This window comes from Leuresthes tenuis, unplaced genomic scaffold (assembly GCF_036924035.1).
Source record: "Leuresthes tenuis unplaced genomic scaffold, fLeuTen1.0.hap1 SCAF_24, whole genome shotgun sequence".
Taxonomy (NCBI): domain Eukaryota; kingdom Metazoa; phylum Chordata; class Actinopteri; order Atheriniformes; family Atherinopsidae; genus Leuresthes; species Leuresthes tenuis.
The window spans coordinates 19,746,026-19,768,533 of record NW_027325378.1 but is presented as its reverse complement, the minus strand read 5'-3'; the positions used below and the strand labels follow the sequence as shown (position 1 = coordinate 19,768,533).

Sequence of the window (22,508 nt, the reverse complement as noted above, 5' to 3'; positions counted from 1 at the left end):
GGTTTACAGTTTTTTATATAAAAAATGAAGACTTGTTTTAGTGGAGGTTTCCTTTACCTGGAGGTCCTATACTTTGTAAACCCATCGCTCCTCATATGCTTTTTCCCATGATTAACATTTTATGGTGATGTTTGGGGACTCAACGCCCAAGCAATCATGGTATAATAGTTGGTTTTCCCCTTATGAGAGGTGTTATTAATGCAGCAGAACATGTAAAACCCACCTCCATAGATATGCAAATATTGTAATCCAGTCAATAACCTTGCTCTTAACGTTTCTGCACAGTATGTTGGAACCGCTTGTTCTTTTCAAAAGTTCTGTAACCTTGCCGTATGGCAGCTATTGTGAAACAAACAATTCATCATCCTTGCTCCACTGCATCCACAATCAAATTCGGGTTAATGTTTAAAACAAAAACAAAACAAAAATCAAATTAGAGTCAGTTAGGGTATAGATTGTTTGGTTTGGGGGGGTTTATGGTACGAGGTCAATTAAAGGAAGAATCAATAATACAATAGTGCAACAATGAAGAAACTGGCATTGTGGGGAGAAGAAAATTGAACACAGGGAGATAACACGAGCTACTGACATACAACAAACAGCTAAAGCATGCAGGGGCAGGTGTGAATCCTGTATTTATAGTCAGGAGGCGAGCGCTGCTCCATGCACAGATGTGTGTTTGATATGCATCAGCGGCACACCATTAACATTTTTGGACTGGGTTGAAGGATCTAGGTGCCTCTCGTTTCCATTGCCTGTGACTGCAACAGATGGTCACCCTCTTTCTCACAAGCTCCACCCTGTCTCTGAGTACTCCCCCACAGGTGTCAGGCTCCCACCCCCCTCCTCCATCCTTAGATAATCTGCCATCCCGCCTTGCCTCCCCCTCCAGCTGCTTGCCAAAAAGGAGCCTCAGCTTTCCTCTGTTTAATCCACTCTTACTCCATTTCCCCTCCCCTTGTCCCCCTCCTACCCTCCTATAGTTTCATCACTCAGCACCTGTGCGGATCCCACCGAGAGCAGAGCAGAGATAAGGCCTTTGCGCAGCTCCCTCTCTGTTTCTACGGAGCTGGGAGATGAGGGGAGGGGGTCAGGTAGAACAAAGAGGGAGAAAGCGTACAGAGACACTGGGAATTCTTGACAGCTGTTTCATTCTGAAGCCAATCTCCTCTCCTGGGTGCCATATCTAAAAAAGACAGGGGCAAGAAAAAGACAGAGAGTGGCTACACTCACACAAGAATAAAGAGAATAGAGGAAGATCTTTAGGAAAGTTCAGAGGATTAATTTGACACAAGGCAGAGAGGATGGTTGAAGGCAAGGAAAAAATGCTTTCTTTGTCAAAGTAATTGCTCTGAGCCAGTCTACTGTGCAAACTGCTTAGAGATTATAGGATTTATTCCCATGTAGATTTTCACTGAGTCGCTTTGCTGAAGCCATTCTGTTCCCCGCAGCAGAGCATGCGGCCTGGGATGTTCTGTATAAATACATAAATACATAAATACTGAGCAATGCTGGAGCACTGTGTCTTTTATTCCCCAGGACAGTGAGGCAGAGCAAGTACACAAGGATCAAATGCTAGTGTGTCAAGGCAAACAAATGAAATGTCAACAGAAATGACAACACAGTATATATTTATTGTACTGGATCCAGGACGACATCAGCAAACTGCTCAGTCGTTGCTTTGCAAAAAGAAAATAGACCTTTGTTCAGAGTCAGAGTGCACAAACTGCAGGAGAGAATCCTAATTCCCTGTGTAGTCAAAGGTGGATCAACTGTAGGAGCTGCTTAGAAGAATGGAAATACTAATTATAGATGCTATCACACAAGCAGACGTTCAGTAGAAAAATCGTTTTTTTGGTGTTGAAAACATAGATTTTGGAGAAAAGATTGTGAGATCAAAACCGCTCTACATATTTTCATTTGCTGTGCTTATTTTGTTTAATGATGAACTTCAAACAATACATTACCATTTCAAAGTTGGTCAAGTATGTGTAATTCCTTGTCCACACAGGAAAGCATTTCATTCTTTTTCTTTTATATTCGCGTTCTTGCCCACGAACCATCAGCAGATGTCTGCTGTGAACTTCTGCTGACTTTCATAACTTGCTAAAAAGAGTGGGGGTAAACTGCATTGGGTGCCTGAGAAGATGCCTCATACAGGGCAGATGCCTTAAAGACACTTTCTGAAGAATCAAAGGCTCCTTCTGCTAGAAAAGAAACTGCTGCCATTCCCAACGGTTTCTTTCAGCACATGTCGGCAATCAAACAGCCCTCAAAACACCTTCTGTTTTCAATAGGGCTCTTTGACGAGCTGCTTTAAAAGCAAAGGGTTTCCGAAACTGTGTGTGTTTGTCGGGGTCCATGTGCAAAATATGACAGGACTCATTACCTTCCATGCAGCCCACCAGGGAATGGCCCCGACTTTCTCACAAGCTGCACAGCAACAGCGTGTCATACAAGCGAGAACAAACGCCACCACCACTTTTACAGGCTTAAAGTACACCACAGTGAAGCAACTTTCATATGAAATGTTCACAGGCTTCACAACAGTCGGAGTTTAATGAAGCCATTTCTCAATGAAGTTGCATCATAACATAAGTAGAAACTCAAAATACTGCTTCATCTACTTTGCAGCAGGTTTCATTGTGACCTCAAATCCCACTGCAGTGTATATAAAATGCTCGTGTAAAACATCAATACCTAACACTCACAAAGCAGTGACTCATTCCCATGTGCAGATTTGTTGACGCGATTGTTTGTCCTTATTTGTGGAAAAGTACTCTTCTCTTGTCACCTTTGAGACTGTAGCTGGTTCAAGGCAGTGTGACACTCCATGGGTGGCAGGATGAGAAAGGGCCCCCGGTTAAATTGGCACAGAAAGAAGAGAGCTGTCAGGGGACTACTGTGGCCTGAGGAGACCTAATTTCATGGTGTGCACAGGAATCAGTGATGTCGTGGTAGATAAGCTTGTGGACTTATCTTCCAGTTGATGATTAACATGCACCAAATCAGTGATCTTCTGACTTCGGTGGCCATGATAAAAGCTCTGTTTTGGATAACAATCCATGTAGGTAATCAGAATAAACAAGCCACAGCGTAATCTATCCCAAAAGCAGTTTAAAAGACTAAGTTAAGACAATATTACTTAATACTTTAGTAATGCCATTTATTTAAACCAAATTCAAGACTTTAAGACATAAATTGCTCTAACTATTCAAAGGGAATAGCTCCTCTTTAGGTAGTAGTTTCTCAAGAAAGATTGTTACCAAAAAAAACAACAACTTTTCTTCTAGATTCAAATAAACATCAATAAATACAGTTAGTTTTTCTGAGTCAGTCTGTAGGAGTGGAGAAATCAACTGATTAGGTATGTAGAACAAGCCAAAACTTGATATTTTTCTTCTAATTTGGTGATTTTACTTACAGTCGGCAAATAAAGTCAAGTTTGAGGTGTCACTGACAGTCAACATGAGGGCCTAATGCTTCCATATTGTCCTGCAGCTTCACATATCTGGCTGGCCATGACATTCTGATTGATGCTCTTTTGTTCGTGCACATGGACACAAAAATAGCCTCAGAAATATTTAGGGAAATTCCCATGAGATGAGTGATGATCATCTTTGAAGGCAAAAAAAGTAAAAATTTGTAGGATAGAGAGTGGTAGATACATAAAAAATCATAATTTGTGATCATCAGCGTTGTTAAAATGATTTTAGTTTCGTGCCCATTTGATACTTCACTGTGAGACCAAGTTATAATTTCTCCAGTGGGAGAAAGCAGAAGCTTGGGCCTGGTTAGGTAAACACAGTTCTCCTTTTCCGTTTCCGATCTAGTGATGCTTTTAGCAAGTGAATCCTCTACAGCAACTTATCCACACACACAAACATCTTCCTCCCGCCTCTGCCACCTCGTAACAGAGACCATCCTATCCTCAAAAACATGCACTCCCCAGATGTTGCCAAAAGCTTCAGGGAAGAACCCTATGTGTGTGTGTGTGTGTCAAACTCTCACAATGTGCTCCTTTTGTGCATCTGCTGAGATTTATGACCACATCTTTCCTACAACAGAGTCAGCTTCCGCTTTTTAAATCCCAGCCGGCTTATGATGGTGGATCAGAGGGAGAAGCAGGTCCTTCAAACCAGAACAGGTGACTCTGAGTCTGCCATCGCCACTCAAGAATTGGAAAAACGACCTCCTCAAACACTTGACACAAGTATTTTTATCTGCCAGCAGTTCACACGAACCCTCATCTGCTTCTCATATCAACACCCCTGCACTCGCCAACACAGGGGCCTGCTGGTCTGGCTTTCAGGGGTCAACAGGACAAAGTGGAGTAATGAAATCAAACTGGCCCTAAGACAGAGTGTGCTGTTGATCACAGGAAATCACTGAAGGTTTTCATTATGGAATATTACGATGGGCGGAATGCAAAAGAGAGGATATTAAAGACTCAGCAGAGCTCTTTCAGTGTGAGTAATGGTCGGACAGATCGGGGCCAAAGACAGCTTTACTGTTCCCTCAGGCTTCAAAGTGTTAAGTGTGCAAGCTGATACAGTAGAGTACATAACATACAGCGTCCTCTATCATCCTGGAAAAAGACCTGTTGTGTTTTATTGTGTTTAAATGGATTTAGATTACCTTTATGGATACGTCGGCTGGATGTGTGCCTCCTATGTCATTTCTGTAGTGATGATGGTATTGATGGTATTCTGCATGCTCTTTATGTGCTATTATACGGGACAGGGTTCAGAATCGTAAAACCTGAGGTTAAGACAGTGGAAGTGACTAGCCTAAATTACCTTCAGAACAGCAACGAACCAAAACTGGTGTCCAAAATAAGCTTGTCCACATAGGTCATTGTGTTTCCATCACTGACAATTGGAGCTAGAGCAAATAAGTACCTATGACTACTGCGGTCATTTAACATGTGAATGAAAGCCAATTGTGCCCTTTGCAACTACAGATGCAAGCCAGATGTTAGTGGGTGTTGATAGTTTTTTTTGTCTGGTGTGAAAGGGACTTTCACAATATCTTTGTATGTGGTAAGGTGAAAGCTGAAACACTGCTGAGGGTGTCTGAAAAGCATCTGACTGTAAAGGCAGACTACAGAAAATACATGGAACATTTCTCTCCATTTGTTCTATTGACCCCTCATTCAAAGGTAATATGGAGGGAAGCAGACTGTGGCTCAGCAGGGATGTTAAGAGCAGAGTTACTTCAGAGGTGCTTTTAAACTCCCAATTCAAAAGTGTTATTAAGGGTTAAAGCCACTCTCTGCCCTCTGACAGTCTGGCTAAATTTCCTCTCTTTGGTCCTTTCTCTCCCTTTTCACCTTAATTTCACTCTTATCCCCAACAGTACAACACAGATGAATGGATGTCTTTATCTTTGATGCATGTGCTATTTGGAATATTTCACCCTGAACAGACAGATACTCTCAGAAGACTTTCCCTTTATGGGGATGAAGGAGATTTGGCAGGAGTTCTGTGATACAAGAGAGCCTTTCTAAAACCTACTCTTTCCCTGGAGTTGAACATCATAAATTTGACTATTGTCTTTATCACCACCGCAGTCATCACAGGATGTTATTAGAAGTTAAGCCAGCTCTGGACAAAACCTCCTGGCCAGCTGTTCTAATGTTTTATCAGGAGTGCAGATTAAAGAGATGAGAGACATGGAGGATGTGTCTTTTTTGTACTTTTTCACTCTAGCTGTTGCTACAGCAGAAGTTAAACCTTTTTCAGCATCCCACCAGCGGTAGGAGGACCTGTTCAGAAAATCCTGCTTTTTTAAGGTCTCTTCTTTATGTTTCTCTTTTTTTTATTATTATTTCTTTTGAAGACACAATACATGATCAGCTAACTGATGATTAAAACATTAAGAGTCTTCCTTATCTAAAAAGCAGGTACCTCTGAGATAGTCAAAATTAAAATAAGGGAGTAGAGGGGGCTTAGAGGTGTTTCATTTGGAATTTCTTTAATTATGTACCTTCTTGCATTGGTGTGCTATCAAGAAAAGAAACGGTTTGTGAATGTCACAGCAATGAAGTCAAGGAGAATTATTGTTACAAGGACTGAAAGTATCCTCAATTTATTTACTGAAAAGTTTATACTGAATGTACAGAGAACAGCAGAAACATGTCTTAATAACACACTGTTGTTAAAAAGGAAAATTACACAGTGCTTAAATTAATCATTTTTACCAGCATAGTACCATATTGTGGATAATAAAACACAATGAAGGATGGCCATAAAAACACAATGTAACAATAATATATTCCTCATTTCTCCCAGGACTTAACCCCCCCCCAGAAACATTAGCTTCATGGAAAAATCCATATGTCACAACGATGGTCCACAAACATTAATTACACAACACAAATAATAAATGTGCATTATGGGATATTATCAGATTTGCATATAAAGAGAGAAAAAAACCAAAAACAAACTCATTAATGCAGGCACCCCTCCAGTTCACGATGAGACACATGAAACATCAGTTAAAGCTGCTGCTGTGTCAGATTTGACCCCCTCGCACTGACACACACACATGCACACAAAAAATAACAACAACAAAACTGACAGATAGATAAAAGAGATGAATATGATTAATAAGATAAAGAGACAGCAAAAGTGAGCACTGCCTTACTGTTAACCCCATGTTTGCACTGAAGACTCAGAGGAATGGAAGTGATTACACCATTGACTGAATCATCTCCAAGGTCAGGCCTCCCATCTTTTCTCCCTCCTACTCTCCCACTGTTGCGCTCCCACTCAGCAGCCAAGGAGTTCATATGGTTGCTGAGACATATTTGAAGGCATGCTGGTTAATCCAGTTACTAGCAGTGTTTATTGACACTTAAAACACATGCCCACCTATTCAAATGCAATCTGGAAAACTGCTAGACAAAAGCACAGCTGCATTTCATATCATCTAACATTCATGACAACACTTACTTTTACTAACAACGCTTCCTGATCAAAAAAATCGAAAGCGATAGTAAATATAGTGAGCTTTATCTTAATCCTAATGGTGGTCTTAAACCTGAACACAGGACTCGCATGAATTCATAAGAAACCAGAGAATGAAAGCGATGTATTTCTTTCTGTGAGCATTTACATGCACTTAAGCAACAAAGTTGCAGTCTGCATTATTTGGTAGACTAATTTCTGTAGTCCACTTGTTGGCTTTTGCCTACAGACAGCAGCTTCTTGGCTCGGAACTGGGTTTTAAATTGATTTTTGACTTGAAGACGTGCTGAGATTTAGGCAGGAGAAGTATTTTGTGTGACAGCAATGACTGTACTTAAATATACAACAGCATCCTGCTTATTGCAGTATCCTGGCTTTGTGCTGCACATGTTCAGAAAACTAGCTATGTAAATGACCATGAAAAAACCCTAAATAACCAGGTTTGTGGACACAATATTCTTGTCAAAAACTGGATTCGATGCAAAATCATCATGTAAACACATCCATGATAGGCAAAACCATTACACTAAGAAAGTATACATCCTATACAAAATATCTTAAAACAGAATAAAACTGAAACTAACAGAAAATGCCCAAATATTTTACAATTGGTAAAATTTTGAACACATTCATTATGAAGTTCTGTTGGATTATTACAGTTCAAATAGGCTTAAATAATAATGAAGAGGTCATAGAAGAAAACTTTCTCACTGCCAGATTCCCAGTGCCTGTTAACCTGGTTTATTAAGTGCATATAAACACAAAGATTAATGATCGATCTAAACGTAAAAGCCATTTTTAACTGTGATCCAACATTCATCCTCATTTCTGCCCTTCGAAATAGGCTCTCGCTCTCGCTCTAAGAAAATCTGTTTAAAACAATCTTGTGTTCTCAAATATAAATACAAGATTAAATCATGTACATAAATGCACACACTCTGAAAACTGCCCCGCTAATTATTGATTGAACATTGAAAAGCTCCTGAGTGTTCCTTTTTGTTTGGGTTTATCAATGGACACAATTATGAGGGGAAAACAAAATCAGCCTCATTGTATGTGGCCTGTTGATAGGCAGGGTCACCCACTGCACAGATGATGTGGTTCCCCATGTAACCACCCTGATGAAATATTCATCAGGGAGAAGTCAGACACCCAGAGCGGGCTTTGGTTACAACTAAAACATTCTAGGTGAAGGCAGGGCCAGAGTCGCACTGACAAGATTGCCATTTCTCTTCCCTCTCCACACATAACAACAAACATACACAAAGGGGCACATTCATTTTTGATGAAGCACATTAATTAATAACCCAGGCCTGACCCCGTTTATACAGTTGGTTTTCCTGGGTGAGTGGAGCAGAGCAGAAGAATAAAGAAGGTCTAAAGCCGTTTTCCTCCACTGAGAGAGCAGAATGTTGAGGGTGACAATGCGAAGAGAAGAAAAACTGAGATAAAGCAGCCAGCCTGGAGGAAGAGAGAATTCAGGATTATCATGCTGGATAGAAGATGGGGTTGGAAGGAGGATACAGACTCTGAGTAAGGATTGTATCTGAAACGAAAAGGGGCATTTCCCTGAACTGAGGGCGGGTGGGCACTCATGCCCAAAATCCAAGCTCTGACTCCACAGTTCACACAAGATTCTAAAGTTCCACTCGCCGCCTCTGCTGCTCAGCTGTCAGCTCTTGGCAACACATTCACATACTCACACGTAATGCACACGTAGTGCACTGCCAAATAACGTCACCACGGACACCAAAAATAAGCCACATTCACACAAACATGGTATCTGCAAAGGTCAATGCCATCATCCAGGTGGTACAAGGCATGTCTGGAGTGTGTCGTGCTCTTGAGGTTATGTTGCTTGGGTCAGGCTGCGGTCAGACGGTGACACTGCAGTGGCCCAACCCCGTAACCTTCGGCTATGATGCCTGCTTAGCGGAATGTGTCAGATGGATGGGTTAACAAGCGAGGTTGATGCCTACAAAAGGTGGACAATCAAAAGGCACTTACACATAATATAATGGTCAGAGTTCTGAACAATAAAACTTCTCAAATTATTTCTGTTTGATGCAGATACGAAAAAGATTACAGCTCATGTCATAAAAAAAATCTTTTTTCAAAATATTAACAATTTTAAACAAATGACCCATAAAAATCTCTATATCTCTGTATTCTATAAAAAATGGGCTTGTTGCCCTTTGTGTTTTTGCCATGTAAATGCTTGTTAGGATCAATCCTAATTTCCCAAAAACATACATTTTCCAATTTCTTTTTCATCGTCTCAGGAATAAAACAGCCTTCCTTTCTCTGAGCTCTGACGCCGGTTGAACTTGGCAAGTTGAGAAGGTGATGGGGGAACATCCTGTCTGTAGGGGCCCTTGAATTGAGATACGTTCTTCACAGGAGCTGTGCTTGGGGCTTTGTTATGATCATAGGTGCTGCCGAAGGGGATCTCCAGTGAAAGAGACTGACTGGCTTTGTTGGCCTCCTGCTCTTTGCGTCTTTGTTCTTGCCTCAGCAACTCCTGGGTCTCTAGAAGGACACGAGCGTTAAAGCTGGAAGTTCCGAGGTAACCATTTCGAGACCCCTGGCCTGCAGAGTAGTTAGGGTTCTCCTTGGATGGTTGGAATCCCTCAAGTGGGGCGTACACTCTGTCCCATGAGTCCTGGGACACCGTGCTGTTGCTCTTTCGAGGTTGCCTAAAGACAAAGACACAAGTAGAAAGGTTACTTATGCTATTCAGCAAGTTATCTTAAACAGCACTCAAATCTAAAGGGAACAGAAGTATGGAGCATCTCTTTGCAGCTGAAAAAGTTTTTGTTTTCCAGCTACAGAAGCTGCCGTCCCACAAGGGAACATGACCATAATCACACAACGTGATTAAAATGGTTGCAGTATTCACTTAAAATACTGAAAGCAACATGAGCTGAGTGAAGAAGGATCTGTATAAGCATGCTGTATGATTTCACTTAATCCAGTTCCAAAAAAAACACGAGTGCATAAAGACAGGAAACAAATGGCAGAAGCCTAATATGCCTACAGTACAATTAGTTCCACGTAGTAAACAAACACAAATTCTTAAACATCCCTGAGAAAAAAGGGCATCTTTCAGCCACGTAACTCCTTTTTGAAGATGCTGATGGGTGCACTTATAGAACAGACAGAGCAATGGCAGCGCCTCACAGCAGTATCTGCCTTCCACTTATCTTCAGCCTGCCTCCCCGTCCCTACACTGACAGGACAGCGTGAGATGCAGCCATATTAAGTCTCTCTTTCTCTTTCTCTGTCTTGATCTGTCTTAAAAAAGCAACCTCCACCATGCAAGCTCCTCTTTTCTAGAAATCAGCCTTCACTGGAAAGCTTTTTTCCAGTGAAGGCTTTTTTTTTTTTTTTTTTTACTTTTGTTTAACTCTGGCTCTCTATTATTAGGATCCATTAAAGGCTGATGTGCAACGGAACCTGTGACAGTGTCTTTTGAGTCAAGGGTGCTAAGAGAAATCCCCTTCACACCTCAATGACCTGTTTTGTGCTTAAAAGGTTTTTGAGCTCACAGGACATGACCTCAGGAGAATACAGTGGCTCAGGATGCTTTTAGGCCAAGACACCTGCATTTGTCGTTGATCTGAGTTTCATTCTGGAGAGGAACGGGCATGATGAGGCAGAAAAAGGTTATTGTTCTTTTTCTGACTATCAACATTTCAGCTTAAAGGATCTAACATCTTTGTATGAGCTGCAGAATGTTGCTTGACAGAGAGAAAATAGGTGCACTGGAGTAACAGTGATACATTTGTGCAGCTAAAGAGATCAGTTGGAAAATTAAAGAAGTGAAACTTGTATTTTCTCCTTCAAGTTTCATGTTAGGTTATGAACTCCAGTTGAACACTAACACAATGATAACACTGCAGCAGCTTCTTATTTAGTAAAACTAGCAGGCAATATAAAATGTACCACAGTTGCTATGGAGTGCACAATTAAACCAATAAAACCGTGTCAGTGTTATAGGGGTGCCACCAACAGGTGAAGTACATCAACCGACCACACAGTCAGCCACACCAAGAGCTTGTTCCATTAAGCAAGCTCATAATATAAGTCAATTTGGTTAGTCCGACTCATTTTCAGTTTATATTAAAAAAAAAGAAGTTAACAGAAAATCTACTTGCTCATAAAGTCAGCAAATGAATAACAGTGATGAGCAATATATCAGTTTTACATATCAAAAATGTTTTTTTAAAATACAACTTATATTTTTACTTGCTTCACGACCTGGGTCTGGCTTGCTATGCTACTAATATCTTTACCACCATGGCAGATCAATTTGATCTTGAACTGCTTATAGCATACAAACACAGTGAAACTAAACCTTCTGAATCATCTGATTGATTGAACTTGATTTTTCTAGAACTGCTCTCATGTTAACCAATTTGTTAGGTTCGTTCAAGCTAGATGTTTGACTTTAATCCAGAAGAAAAAAAAAGAAATGTTTCATAGCATTCCCTTGTTAAATTGCACAATATTATGAGCTCTTACAAACTGTTCCAGCTTTACTGATTAAAGCCTCTGTGGTCCATGGTATCATAAGGCAGAGGAAGGGCTGAAGCACATGGTACTGCTATGTGAGTATGTGTGACTTTCTAAGCTTATGCCTACATATGTGGAAGTGGGGACAAATGTATATGCATTTTGTGATGTACGTGTGTACGACAAACGTGTGCATGCATGTAGAGTAAGTATGAGGGTAATTGGTGGAAGGGCAGATGTAGAGACAGACTGCAGAGAGAGCCACACCACATGCTCCAGATCTGGGTTTTGCTGTCTGGGCGAACCGCCATGCATTTACACCCCGGCTTGGCTTCCAGAACAGCCAGAACTGCTCATAAGGGAGCTGCTTGTTTAAAAATCCAGAATGCCTGTTGCACAAGGCAGCAGCCTGCACTTCCAGAATGACCTTTTAGGTTTTCAAGTAGACAGGAAGGAACAGATTCAGGGGCAAATCTTCCGCAGCAAAGGGAGGAGAGCAAAAATGGCATTGTTCCACAGGAATGTAACTGTGATTGATGTGTCAGAAGATCTTGTTCTCTTATCACCTCTACTCCTGCGCATGAAAATGTCACTGACTAGATTAGTTACTTTTAGGGAGGGAGGGGATGGGAAATCCATCATGAAAAAGAGGAGGATAAATTTAGTGTGACAGAATATAACAAACAAAGCCAGGAAGTTGGCTCGCAGAAAAATTTGCGGCCGCTGTGTGTTTCTTTAAAACAGCTGGGAAGAATCAGACTTTATGAGAATGAGGAGAAAGATTACACTCACACACACAAACATGCACAGACTCAAAATGATTAGAGAAAAACCCCAAATGTATCCAACAGGCAGTGGAACAATCTCTTCTATATTACACATATAAACTGTCTAAAAATCTGAAATAATATTTTCTTTATCCTGTGAAACAATATTGTTTTGGCTGAAGAATGCAAAATGAGGCAGTTAACTGAGGCCACAGTTAATAATCTTATCTTGATGACATTCATGTGTGTGCTTAAGTGTATTTTTTTAGTCTGTGTGTTCGGGCTAATCAGTGGTTTCTTTCTCCTTCGAAAACACTTGTTCCTCTCATGGCCTCCTTGCCCTCCGCTGCCTGTCATCACTAATCCTTCTCCGACAACAAGCCTTCATTAGTGCACTTCCAATCCTCACATCCCAGACAGAGAGTTAAGCCTGGGCGTCATCAGATAACCGGCTACCATGGCTTATTCTGGAAGCTCTTTGAAATGAAGGGTTTTCTTGTGAGGGAATGTCCCCTTTTCAGCTGAAATGCTGACTGGTCAGGCTTCCTGTTTTAGAAGAGAAGGACAGACTGAAGCAGTTCCAAAAGAGAGGTGGCTGAGGTTGGCATGAATCGCGGTTATTAATGTGAAAATGTAATGAGAAGCCGCGTCAAGGCACAAGCCCTGAAAAGCCTTTGACTGGATCAAGCGTCCAGCCTGAGCTCATGTGACTCTGTGCTCACAGACACGATGAGATTCAGAGAAAAATGCATATCAAAGTCCATCCAGGTCAGCAAGACAGATTTTTCCAAGAGATGCAACTCACTGAGGGGAGGCCTCGAGGCAACTGTCACATCACATGAGATTCCAACAGATAACACCTTTAAAGGGAATGCATAGATCATTCAAGCTTATACAGATCACATTGATTATGTGTCCATGTGGACCACAAATCCATAGCCATAGACAGGAACATGTTTTAATCGACCCAACCGTGACTGGTCAGAAGTAGCAGAGGGAAGGGGCTTGAAAATATTACTTCGCTTTGGGAGAAAAAAATAAAAGAACACAGAAGTGTAACGTCAGTGAGTCACCATGAAAGTGAAAAAGAGCACATGGACCTCCACTGTGTGGCATACGCATTAAGTGCTCTCTTAGTTTAAACTGGAAAAGGGTAGAACATGAATAAATCTTCACCAGCAGCATTTTAGACGTACCATACATCTCATAAAACCAAAACCCCACAATGGATTGCTTTAATCTCAATATTTCAATATTAATTCCATCATAAACTTTGAATTTGCACATCAGTCAATGTGAAAATTTGACTTTGACAATTTTCCACCTGAAATTGTTGATGAAGGAAACTGCACACAGGCCAAAGCAAAATTAGAAATCTTCAGAGAACTGGTACAGGCACTTTATAGAGTGATAACTGGAAATATTTACACCCTATTCTCCCAAATGCTTCAAGATGCAAGATACAGTAAGCTTTACTGGGATCTCTTTGACAAATGTGCTAAAAAAATCTAAATAGGAAGATAGAGATGAGGAAGAGCAGTCTATGAAGCTCTGACCTAAAGTTGCAGAAGGCAAGAGAGAGAAGCAAAGAGAAAACTCCCTAACATGTTATTCATTATATAAGAAGTCAGTTCTCCGCGTCAGCACTGACTTAATAAAGTTGAGCATCGGTCATATCATGCAAAGCAATTCCTACAAATCATCTGAATGTCTAGATATGATTTGAAAATAACTTTGTGGTGATTGCCTTTGAGGGAATTAAAAAAGATAAAGAAAAAGAAGAAGAAGAAAAAATAAATAAATAAATAGAAAAGTGAGTAGAGACAAAAATATGAGAAAACTAAATAGATGTAAACTGAAAAATGAAGAGTTGAGAAAGGGTAGACAGGATGTGATAGAAAGGTCAGACAGGACGTGATAAGTCACGGCGGGGGCGGGGGAGGGGGGGGGGGGGCAGATGCATGTGCACATACAGGTGGACAGATGGAATTAAGAAAGAGGACGAGGAAGGATATCTCACCGTGGCAGAGAGTTGTACTGCCTTTGTGTTTGTTGGCAACCATCTTTGTCTTCTTGCTGCTGTCTTTGGAACTGAGTCTCAACTGTGGCAGAACGGCGTCCACTCTGTGTCTCCGTGTCACCGGTTACCTGTTACACAGACACGAAGACGGGAAACACACACAGTAGCTATGAAACAGAGCCAAACAAAATCCTCTGCACAAAGCATGCTTGTTTACACTCATACGCATATGCACACAAAGACGGTAACATATTTTCCCTCATTGCAGGTGCTTTGACAGTGTGATGCCTCCTGAGTAATGGGTTGGCCTCAGGGAACAGCTAGTTAGTAGGTGTGATTCCATGATGGCAATGACACTGAAAAATCCATCTGTGCCAATGGATAAGATTCCCCTGATAATGCTAGAATTTCTCTATTGATTACAAATATCTTTAACAGTATACAAAGCTTCAAAAAGTGCATATGATTCACCTGCATGTAAAACATTTTTAATACTGGTTTACTATAAAGTAAGAGGGTTATATTTTAGACATGACACATCACAACAGCAGGTAAGAGACAAAACATAGTCCTGTGTTGCAGTGCGAAAATGTTGCATCTTCTGTGATTTATCATTCAATGTTTCTTGTATAGTGAGTGTGTGCTTTAAAGATAGTCAACCATAAAAGTGTTAAGCAAGCCTGGTTTAACCTAAAGTACTTTCTTATGACTTCTGTGATTTGATGTGTTGAAACGGGAAACATAAACTCCTGAGGAGAGCAAACTAGTCGAAACCTTTTCCTGATGATACAGGAATGCACCGTGATTCAGCTCAAGTGTAAAAATAGTCAAGAGTTACTGTGGTTACAGAGGGTCATGTTGAGAAGCTCAAAAACTTTCCTGTGAGAAAAAGGCACAACCGAAGGAAATGATTCGAAGCACTTCAAAGTGCCTGACAGGAGAGGCTGTGAGATTATTTAAACATTTGGGTCTGATGTTAATCATTATCCCATGAATCATAATTAGGATATTGATAATTCCGTTTATGACTATTTTTCATTGTCTATGAATTCTTGATATTTCAGTGACTTGGGGCTGAGCATTCTCACCCATACTGAATCCATGCATTGTAGCAACATTGCTGTTGAACATTTCCTGTTCTGCATGGCTTTACATTTCAATTGATGAAGCTATGGAATCTGTGGGCTATGTAGTGGAAATAAATCATCCTGATAAATACCAGAAACATCAGTTTGGTGTTTTAGAACACCTCAAAATAATGTGTAAACACCATGATTGTGCTGAAGACATAAAACATGAATTAGAGCTTCATTTCACACATTGGGCAAAGCCTGCAGTGCTGACCTGTGCCTAAAGTGTATGCGTGTGTTTGTTGTCTGATCATTTACGAGGTTGACATAGAAATAGCATCTCCCTCAACACCAGCATGCTGCTAACGAGGTGGGTGAAGAGAGAACAAGACAAGCCAATTAAAGAGAAGTGAGCTGAGAAGGTGTTGCGAGCATGGCTTTACAGGGTAACAGTTTTCATAAGGCTTGGGCAGTAATTTGGCAGCAGTATTCAGTAGGAAGTTCTGTGTGCATGCATTTCTACTTGAGTAAGTATTAACCAATAGCCTACACTATTTTTCTGTCCATCTGAATCTTAAAACTGAACAGCACCCTCAAAACATTGGACTATGATTTCCTTCACATTTGAAAATCTGTGTGCATGCATTTGTGGGGCTGTTAGTAGAGCGCCAACAGTACGTTACTGAATGGATTAATGGAATAAAGGTGCGTGGATAGAATAAAAAAGTGTCAGAAAAAAACATCTTCTTGGAAACATCTTGTGTTCTTGAAATTGCTGCCTTCTCCCTCACTTGGACAGCTGCAATAACAGTGCAATTACATTTCATTCAGTGTCAATTGCAACTCCTCTCTCAAGAGCTCCAAGTCCTAAAAGCATAATGGTATTCCACATGAGTAAAGAGAATTGGACTCATATGCTTCAGGCTGAATCAACATGTTCCTCTGGCTCAGAAAGTGTAGAACACATAAACAAATATCAGATGAACCGTAAGGGGAAAGAGGAAATTATTTTACTGGAGTCAAATGCAGTGGTGAGAAAATAATTAGTCGCATATTCTGAAAGTGTGGTAAAGGAAGTACTGAGGAATCTGGAGGTGCCTGATGCTTAAGTCTGAAACTGATAAGTTAAGGCAGATGATGCCATGCTAAGAGAAATGCATGAGAAAAAGCCAGGAGAGAAAATCAGTCAGTGTAATAGCATTATCCATGGAAGGAGAATCAGATTATTGCATGTTAGACCTGGAATACAATGTCATATGAAATATGACATTTGCTGAAATTGAATCAAAGAGACATCCATGCTTGTTTTTATCCAATAATGTGAAAAATGATGTCAATACAGCATGCTTTTATTTCTCCCTTGTTTCCTTGATGGTGTTCCAGACAATGCAAAAAGAGCGAGAGAAAGACTTCTCCACCTGTTTAAACATAAACTCCAGTGGGACATAATTATGAAATTTATTTGCAGCTATTAAAAATCCCATACATGGGAAGCAGTTGGGTGGGAGTTTAAGTTTAAAAGTTCAAAACATAGGCACAGCCAAGATATGACATTTCTTGGTTCAGAGCTGGTCACAAACCATTCAGATATCAAAGAAAGTTCCTACGATAGGTCAACACTGACATATGGCCCAACCGCCCACATTCCCCTCATGATACTATCTTTGTAGGCCACAACATAGGAAACTGTTTCAAAAGAGCTGCCGTGCTGTACACAAACAGACATATGAGAGACATTTAAGTTGCTAACGGGGACAAGACGAAAGTGAGAGAATGGTAGTGAAACACCACATCCTGACAACAGCCCAGTTGGATAATGATTCTCTCTTAAAGTCAGCACGCCAACCCAATTTCTCCGATTTATTAGAAGCAAGCCCAGTCCATTTGTGGTTGGCTGGGTCTATAGCTCCGGGTGGAGTATCCATGTGAGCGCAAACAGCATGGTCTGTCATTTCCCGCTCTCTCACCAAGAAACCAGAGTGAATGGGACATTAGTTGGGTTATCTTCATATCACTTTCAGACTTATTATGATGCACATAGGTCTGAACAAATTGTAGGAGCCTTTTTATACCTTTGGATGAATGTGTGCTGTTACTCTCATATATTGTGACTTATTTAAGAAAATTGGAAACATTTTGCTCTAGTCTTCAGCTTCTGTCTAATCTGTAAACACCTTGGTATCTAAATGAAGTGAGTGCAATAAAAATGCAGAATGTGCAGACTACATCTATGCACAAATATGCTGATAAGTGCAGATGTGTGTTATTTGTGTTTTGGCAGCAGTGAGGCACAGCAAAACAATATTGCATTCACTATCAAAAAATCCAAACTCACAGCCGATTACAAGTCATAAATACTGTCATAAGGTTTTTTATAGTATCTTGTAAGGCTCTTGAGTGAATAAATATCTTTGACATAATTTTGACAGTGGGTAAAATGGATATAGAATTGTTGTTGTTGTTGTAGGGTTTTTTTTCTTCCAAAAAGGGCTGTGTGAAGGCCTCTGTGATTTATCATTCAATGTTTCTTGTATAGTGAGTGTGTGCTTAAAAGATAGTCAACCATAAAAATGTTAAGCAAGCCTGGTTTAACCTAAAGTACTTTCTTATGACTTCTGTAATGTGATGTGTTGCAACGGAAAACATAAACTCCTGAGGAGAGCAAACTAGTCAAAACCTTTTCTTGATGATACAGAAATGCACCGTGATTCAGCTCAAGTGTAAAAATAGTCAAGAGTTACTGTGGTTACAGAGGGTCGTGTTGAGAAGCTCAAAAACTTTCCTATGAGAAAAAGGCACAACCAAAGGAAATGATTCGAAGCACTTCAAAGTGCCTGACAGGAGAGGCTGTGAGTATCTGCGATGAAGAATTAGCTGCAGCTGAAAACACATCTTCACAAGCAGAGCCAAGAGTGATGTTTATGCTCAGCTTAATCAGACTATTCCACATGTCACTTTCGTGAGAGAAAAAGTTTGAAAAATAGAGATCTTTTACCAAGAATGCCTCAAAAAATCTATTCAAGCTCACTTGGTTTGCCAAAGTGCCAATACACAGTATTATTTCAACATTTAGGTGTGATGTATAGTCATTATTAAGTTATTATTAATCATTAACGCTAGGGGCGGCTGTAGCTCAGGAGGAAGAGCAGTCGCCCACCAATCGGAAGGTCAGTGGTTCGACTCTGGCTTCCCCAGGATACATGTCGAAGCGTCCTTGGGCAAGACACTGAACCCCACGTTGCTCCCCCAGTGTATCATTGGGGGTATGAATGTGTGTGAATGATTAGAAAAGCACGTAGTTATATCTTAAGACGTGCTGTATGAATGTGTGTGAGTGGGGTGAATGTGGCATGTAGTGAAGCGCTTTGAGTGGTCAGCTAGACTAGAAAAGCGCTATACAAGTCCATTTACCATAATTCCGTTTATGACTATTTTTCATTGTCTATGAATTCTTGATATTTCAGTGACTTGGGGCTGAGCATTCTCACCCATACTGAATCCCTGCATTGTAGCAACATTGCTGTTGAGCATTTCCTGTTCTGCATGGCTTTCATTTCTATTGATGAAGCTATGGAATCTGTGGGCTCTGTAGTGGAAATAAATCGTCTTGATAAATACCAGAACATCAGTTTGGTGTTTTAGAACACCACTAAATAATGTGTAAACATCACGATTGTGCTGAAGATTGTTGGTGTTTTTTTTTTTTTACAAAAAGGGCTGTGTGAAGGCCTTCTGTGTAGAAAGTGTCTTACATTCCATCAACAGTAGTCAGTGAGATTCAGATGGTTTCTTAAGTGGTGAGCTAAACTAAGAAGGGGGCAGAAGTGTAAATCTTTCACCAACTAAAACAACTCAAACATTTAACATTGTCGATGTTTTTAACGCGGTATTTTATCAAACTATTGTGTAACCTACACAGTGTTGCAACATGGATGTTCTGTTGTTGAGGAAACAAAAGGTATATTATGAGTTTTTACTTTGCCCATTCTGCACCAGTCAGTTAATTGCTTGTCAAGTTTTGTCGTGAATTCTCAGTGCTCTGCCCTCTGTCTTTTGCAGTTAAGACACTGACACTGACACTGACACATAAGTAGCCATAAACACAAAACTATTTCAAAACAAAAAAAAATCACTTTAACATCTCACGTTTCATATGCAGCATTTGTGAGAATGCAGCAACAATTGCTAAACATATTTTTTATGTGTGAAGAAAATTAAGAAGAAAATAAAACTCCAGCATCAGTGGTGTATTCTTCTTTAAGTTGCCACGCAGCTTCACTCAGCAGCCTCGTGCAACACACTCCCTTGTATCGTTCAACTGATAACAACCGAGGGGTTTAACGCCAGCACTGCACAGAGCTACATTGTCTAAATTCCAACTTTTAGCTCCTGGGAAGTCAAGTGACTGTAGCTTAAAGAAGTTTATTCTGCTCGTGATCATATAGGAAGTAACTGTACACAATCCAGGACCCATCAACATGAAAGCACAATATTCAAGGAAACTTGATCTTTGTATTAACACAATGGATATTTTTGGACACAAGATAAAGCAATAATATTATCAGAAGACTTCACCAAAAAGGGACTTTACAAGCTGCTGTTAGTGTGTTGATCCACGGTACAAGCGTGGTGCTCACACTTCTCTGTTCGGCCATGCTCATGGGCGCTCCAACTTATCAGAACAAATTGATTTTATTGCCAGCAACAGACTGTGTGAGAGAAAAAGGCAGCTCTTTCAAAAATATGCCGAGCTTTATGATGAACATCTGGAAATTCCCTCTCAGCAGGGAGGGAGGCAGAGAAAACATGCTGGCTCTGCTTGTGTGTTTTGGCTTGAGGACTCCATGATACCCATGGCTTCTAGTGAATTGGTCATTATTCTATAAAGGTGGAGTGAAAATTCAAGTGCTGACTGATCGTTGTCATTACAACTTTTCACAAGAGACACACCTAAGCTCAGTCTCTAATATCCAAGGAGAAGTCAACACACAAACTGTCAACACACCCCACAGCTCCCTCTGCCCAAAGCATATGCTCCATCTGTAAATGAACTTCTTAACAATGTTAGTTTTTTTAAACAAAAGTTTAAAAGCTTACAGAAGTTTTGTTTTTTAAAGAGGTCATGTGTTACATTAGTCTGTTGGATAACTTTGAGGATGTTAGTCACTACAAAATTCAACTGGGAAAACTAACTCAGCTCCCTCACCACCACAATGTACCTGGACAGCGCCCTCATTACTGCAGAAAAAGCCCCAATCCGTCTGTCTATCCCTCACTCCAACTTTCCATCACTCATAAACAAGATCCCAAGATACTTTAACGCTGTCGCCTTGAGGCAGGGACTCATCACTGACTCATCACTGACCCAGCGAGAGCATCCCACCTTTTTCTGATTAAGAACTCTGACCTCGGATTTTGAAGAGCATACTCCCATCCTGGCAACTTCACGTTCAGTATCGAACCCCTCCAGTGCATATTGGGGGTCTTGGCTTGGAGAGGCCAACAGAGCTACATCATGTGCAAAAAGCAGAGATGTGACCCAGAAGTTCACATACCAGACGCCCTCCTCTCCCCGACAACACCTAGAGATCCTGTCCATGAAGATACAAACAGGAGCAGTGACAAGGGGCAGCCCTGGCGGAGTCCAACATGCATGTAAATGAGTTCGACCTCATGCCGAGAATGCGAACACAGCTCTTACTTTGATTATACAGGGACTGAATAGCACACAAAAGTGATTCCAGTACACTATTCTCCCGCAGCACCCCCGCATAATCCCTTGGGGAAAATGGTTGTAAGCTTTTTTCAAGTCCACAAAACACATGTAGACTGGACGGTCAAACTTCCATGACCCCCTCCCTTCTCACTGTTCCATGACCTGGGTGAAAACCACACAGCTCCTCCTGAATCAGCTCCTCCAGAATCCGAAACCATCGGTCAGAGCTTCCTCTCCAAGACCCTAGAGTAAACTTTCCCGAGGATGCTGATTAGTGTGACTCCTTTGTAGTTGCAACACACTCTCTTCTTAAAAATGGGAACCATTCCACTCCACAGACATTGTTCCAGACCTCCTTGCAACATTGAAGAGGTGTGTCAGGCAGGACAGCCTCACCATGTCTAGAGTCTTTAGCATCTCAGGGCGAATCTTGTCCACTACAGCCCTTTACCGCTGGTTACTGCCAAGACAGGCACGACAACCTTTGGGCCACAGCCCTTGGAAGCTGCATCCGCAATGGAGGTCCTGAGCATAATCCTTTCAGAGTCTATGGCCCAAACCTCCAGAAATGTCAGAAAGATTCTCATGCATTCTCTGCAAGTGAAAGATCTCAGTCTTTCCCGCCAATGGATCCAACTCCCCACCTGGTGGTGATCGGGTAACAGCTCTGCCCCTCTCTTCAACAGATTATCCAAGACATATGGCTGCAGGTCAGATGACACAACTCAGGAGTTGTCGACCTTTGGCCTAAGGTGGCCTGGTACAAGGCTCTCAAATCCATCAACCACATAAAGGTTCTGTGAAGGGGATCGACATGCAATACCATGTGATTGAAAGCTCCTTGAAATGAGGATTTTGTTTTTTTTTAGAGTCAAAAAGTGGCATAGAAGAGAACGTCTTAACCTGCTTTTTTTCCATAACGTCTGGGAAAACTCTGCTGTTAAAGATCCAATGTGATATGACCCACAGCATCTCTGAAATGGACCTTGAGGAAAGACTATTTTGCCAGTGATACTAGAATCATAAAATCTGGGCAGCTGCTCATATTCTAGTTTGTTGGGTAGAACTTTGTTGAACCCATTACAACATAACCTTGAGCACTTAGAGACAATGTGCATCATAATGGCAAAGAGCAGTGCTGGAGACTTTGATGTGGTAGGCATTTAACTGTTCGTTCAAGCATCTTGCTTTTCCTGGTAACATTCACTGAATGTTTTGATTTGTAAAAGTGGAGGTCATTAAGGTTTCGCTTTCATCATTGTGGACAATTCTCAGCAATGACATGGAGTGAGGTCCTCTGTAAGAAAGAACCAGATATCAATTTCAGTACAAAGTATAGCTCTAACAGTTTTGAACGGTACACAGCTGCTAGATTACATTTTTCGATGCAGTCCAGCACATTTTCCAAAAATGCTGTAATCACAGCTACTGCCTCAAACCCACCATCTA

General features: G+C 40.9%; 1 protein-coding gene across 1 annotated transcript in view; it reads right to left on the bottom strand.

The window, feature by feature from the left end:
• Positions 1 to 6,060: 6,060 nt before the first annotated feature.
• Positions 6,061 to 22,508, bottom strand: part of LOC140284206 (partitioning defective 3 homolog) — a 304,162-nt gene continuing 287,714 nt past the window's right edge. Inside the window, exons 23-24 of the mRNA XM_072378014.1 lie at positions 14,274 to 14,401; positions 6,061 to 9,667 (exon numbers count right to left, since the gene is read on the bottom strand). Of these exons, the coding sequence (XP_072234115.1) occupies positions 9,250 to 9,667; positions 14,274 to 14,401 (546 nt within the window). The 3' untranslated portion in view covers positions 6,061 to 9,249. The remainder of the gene's footprint in view (positions 9,668 to 14,273; positions 14,402 to 22,508) is intronic.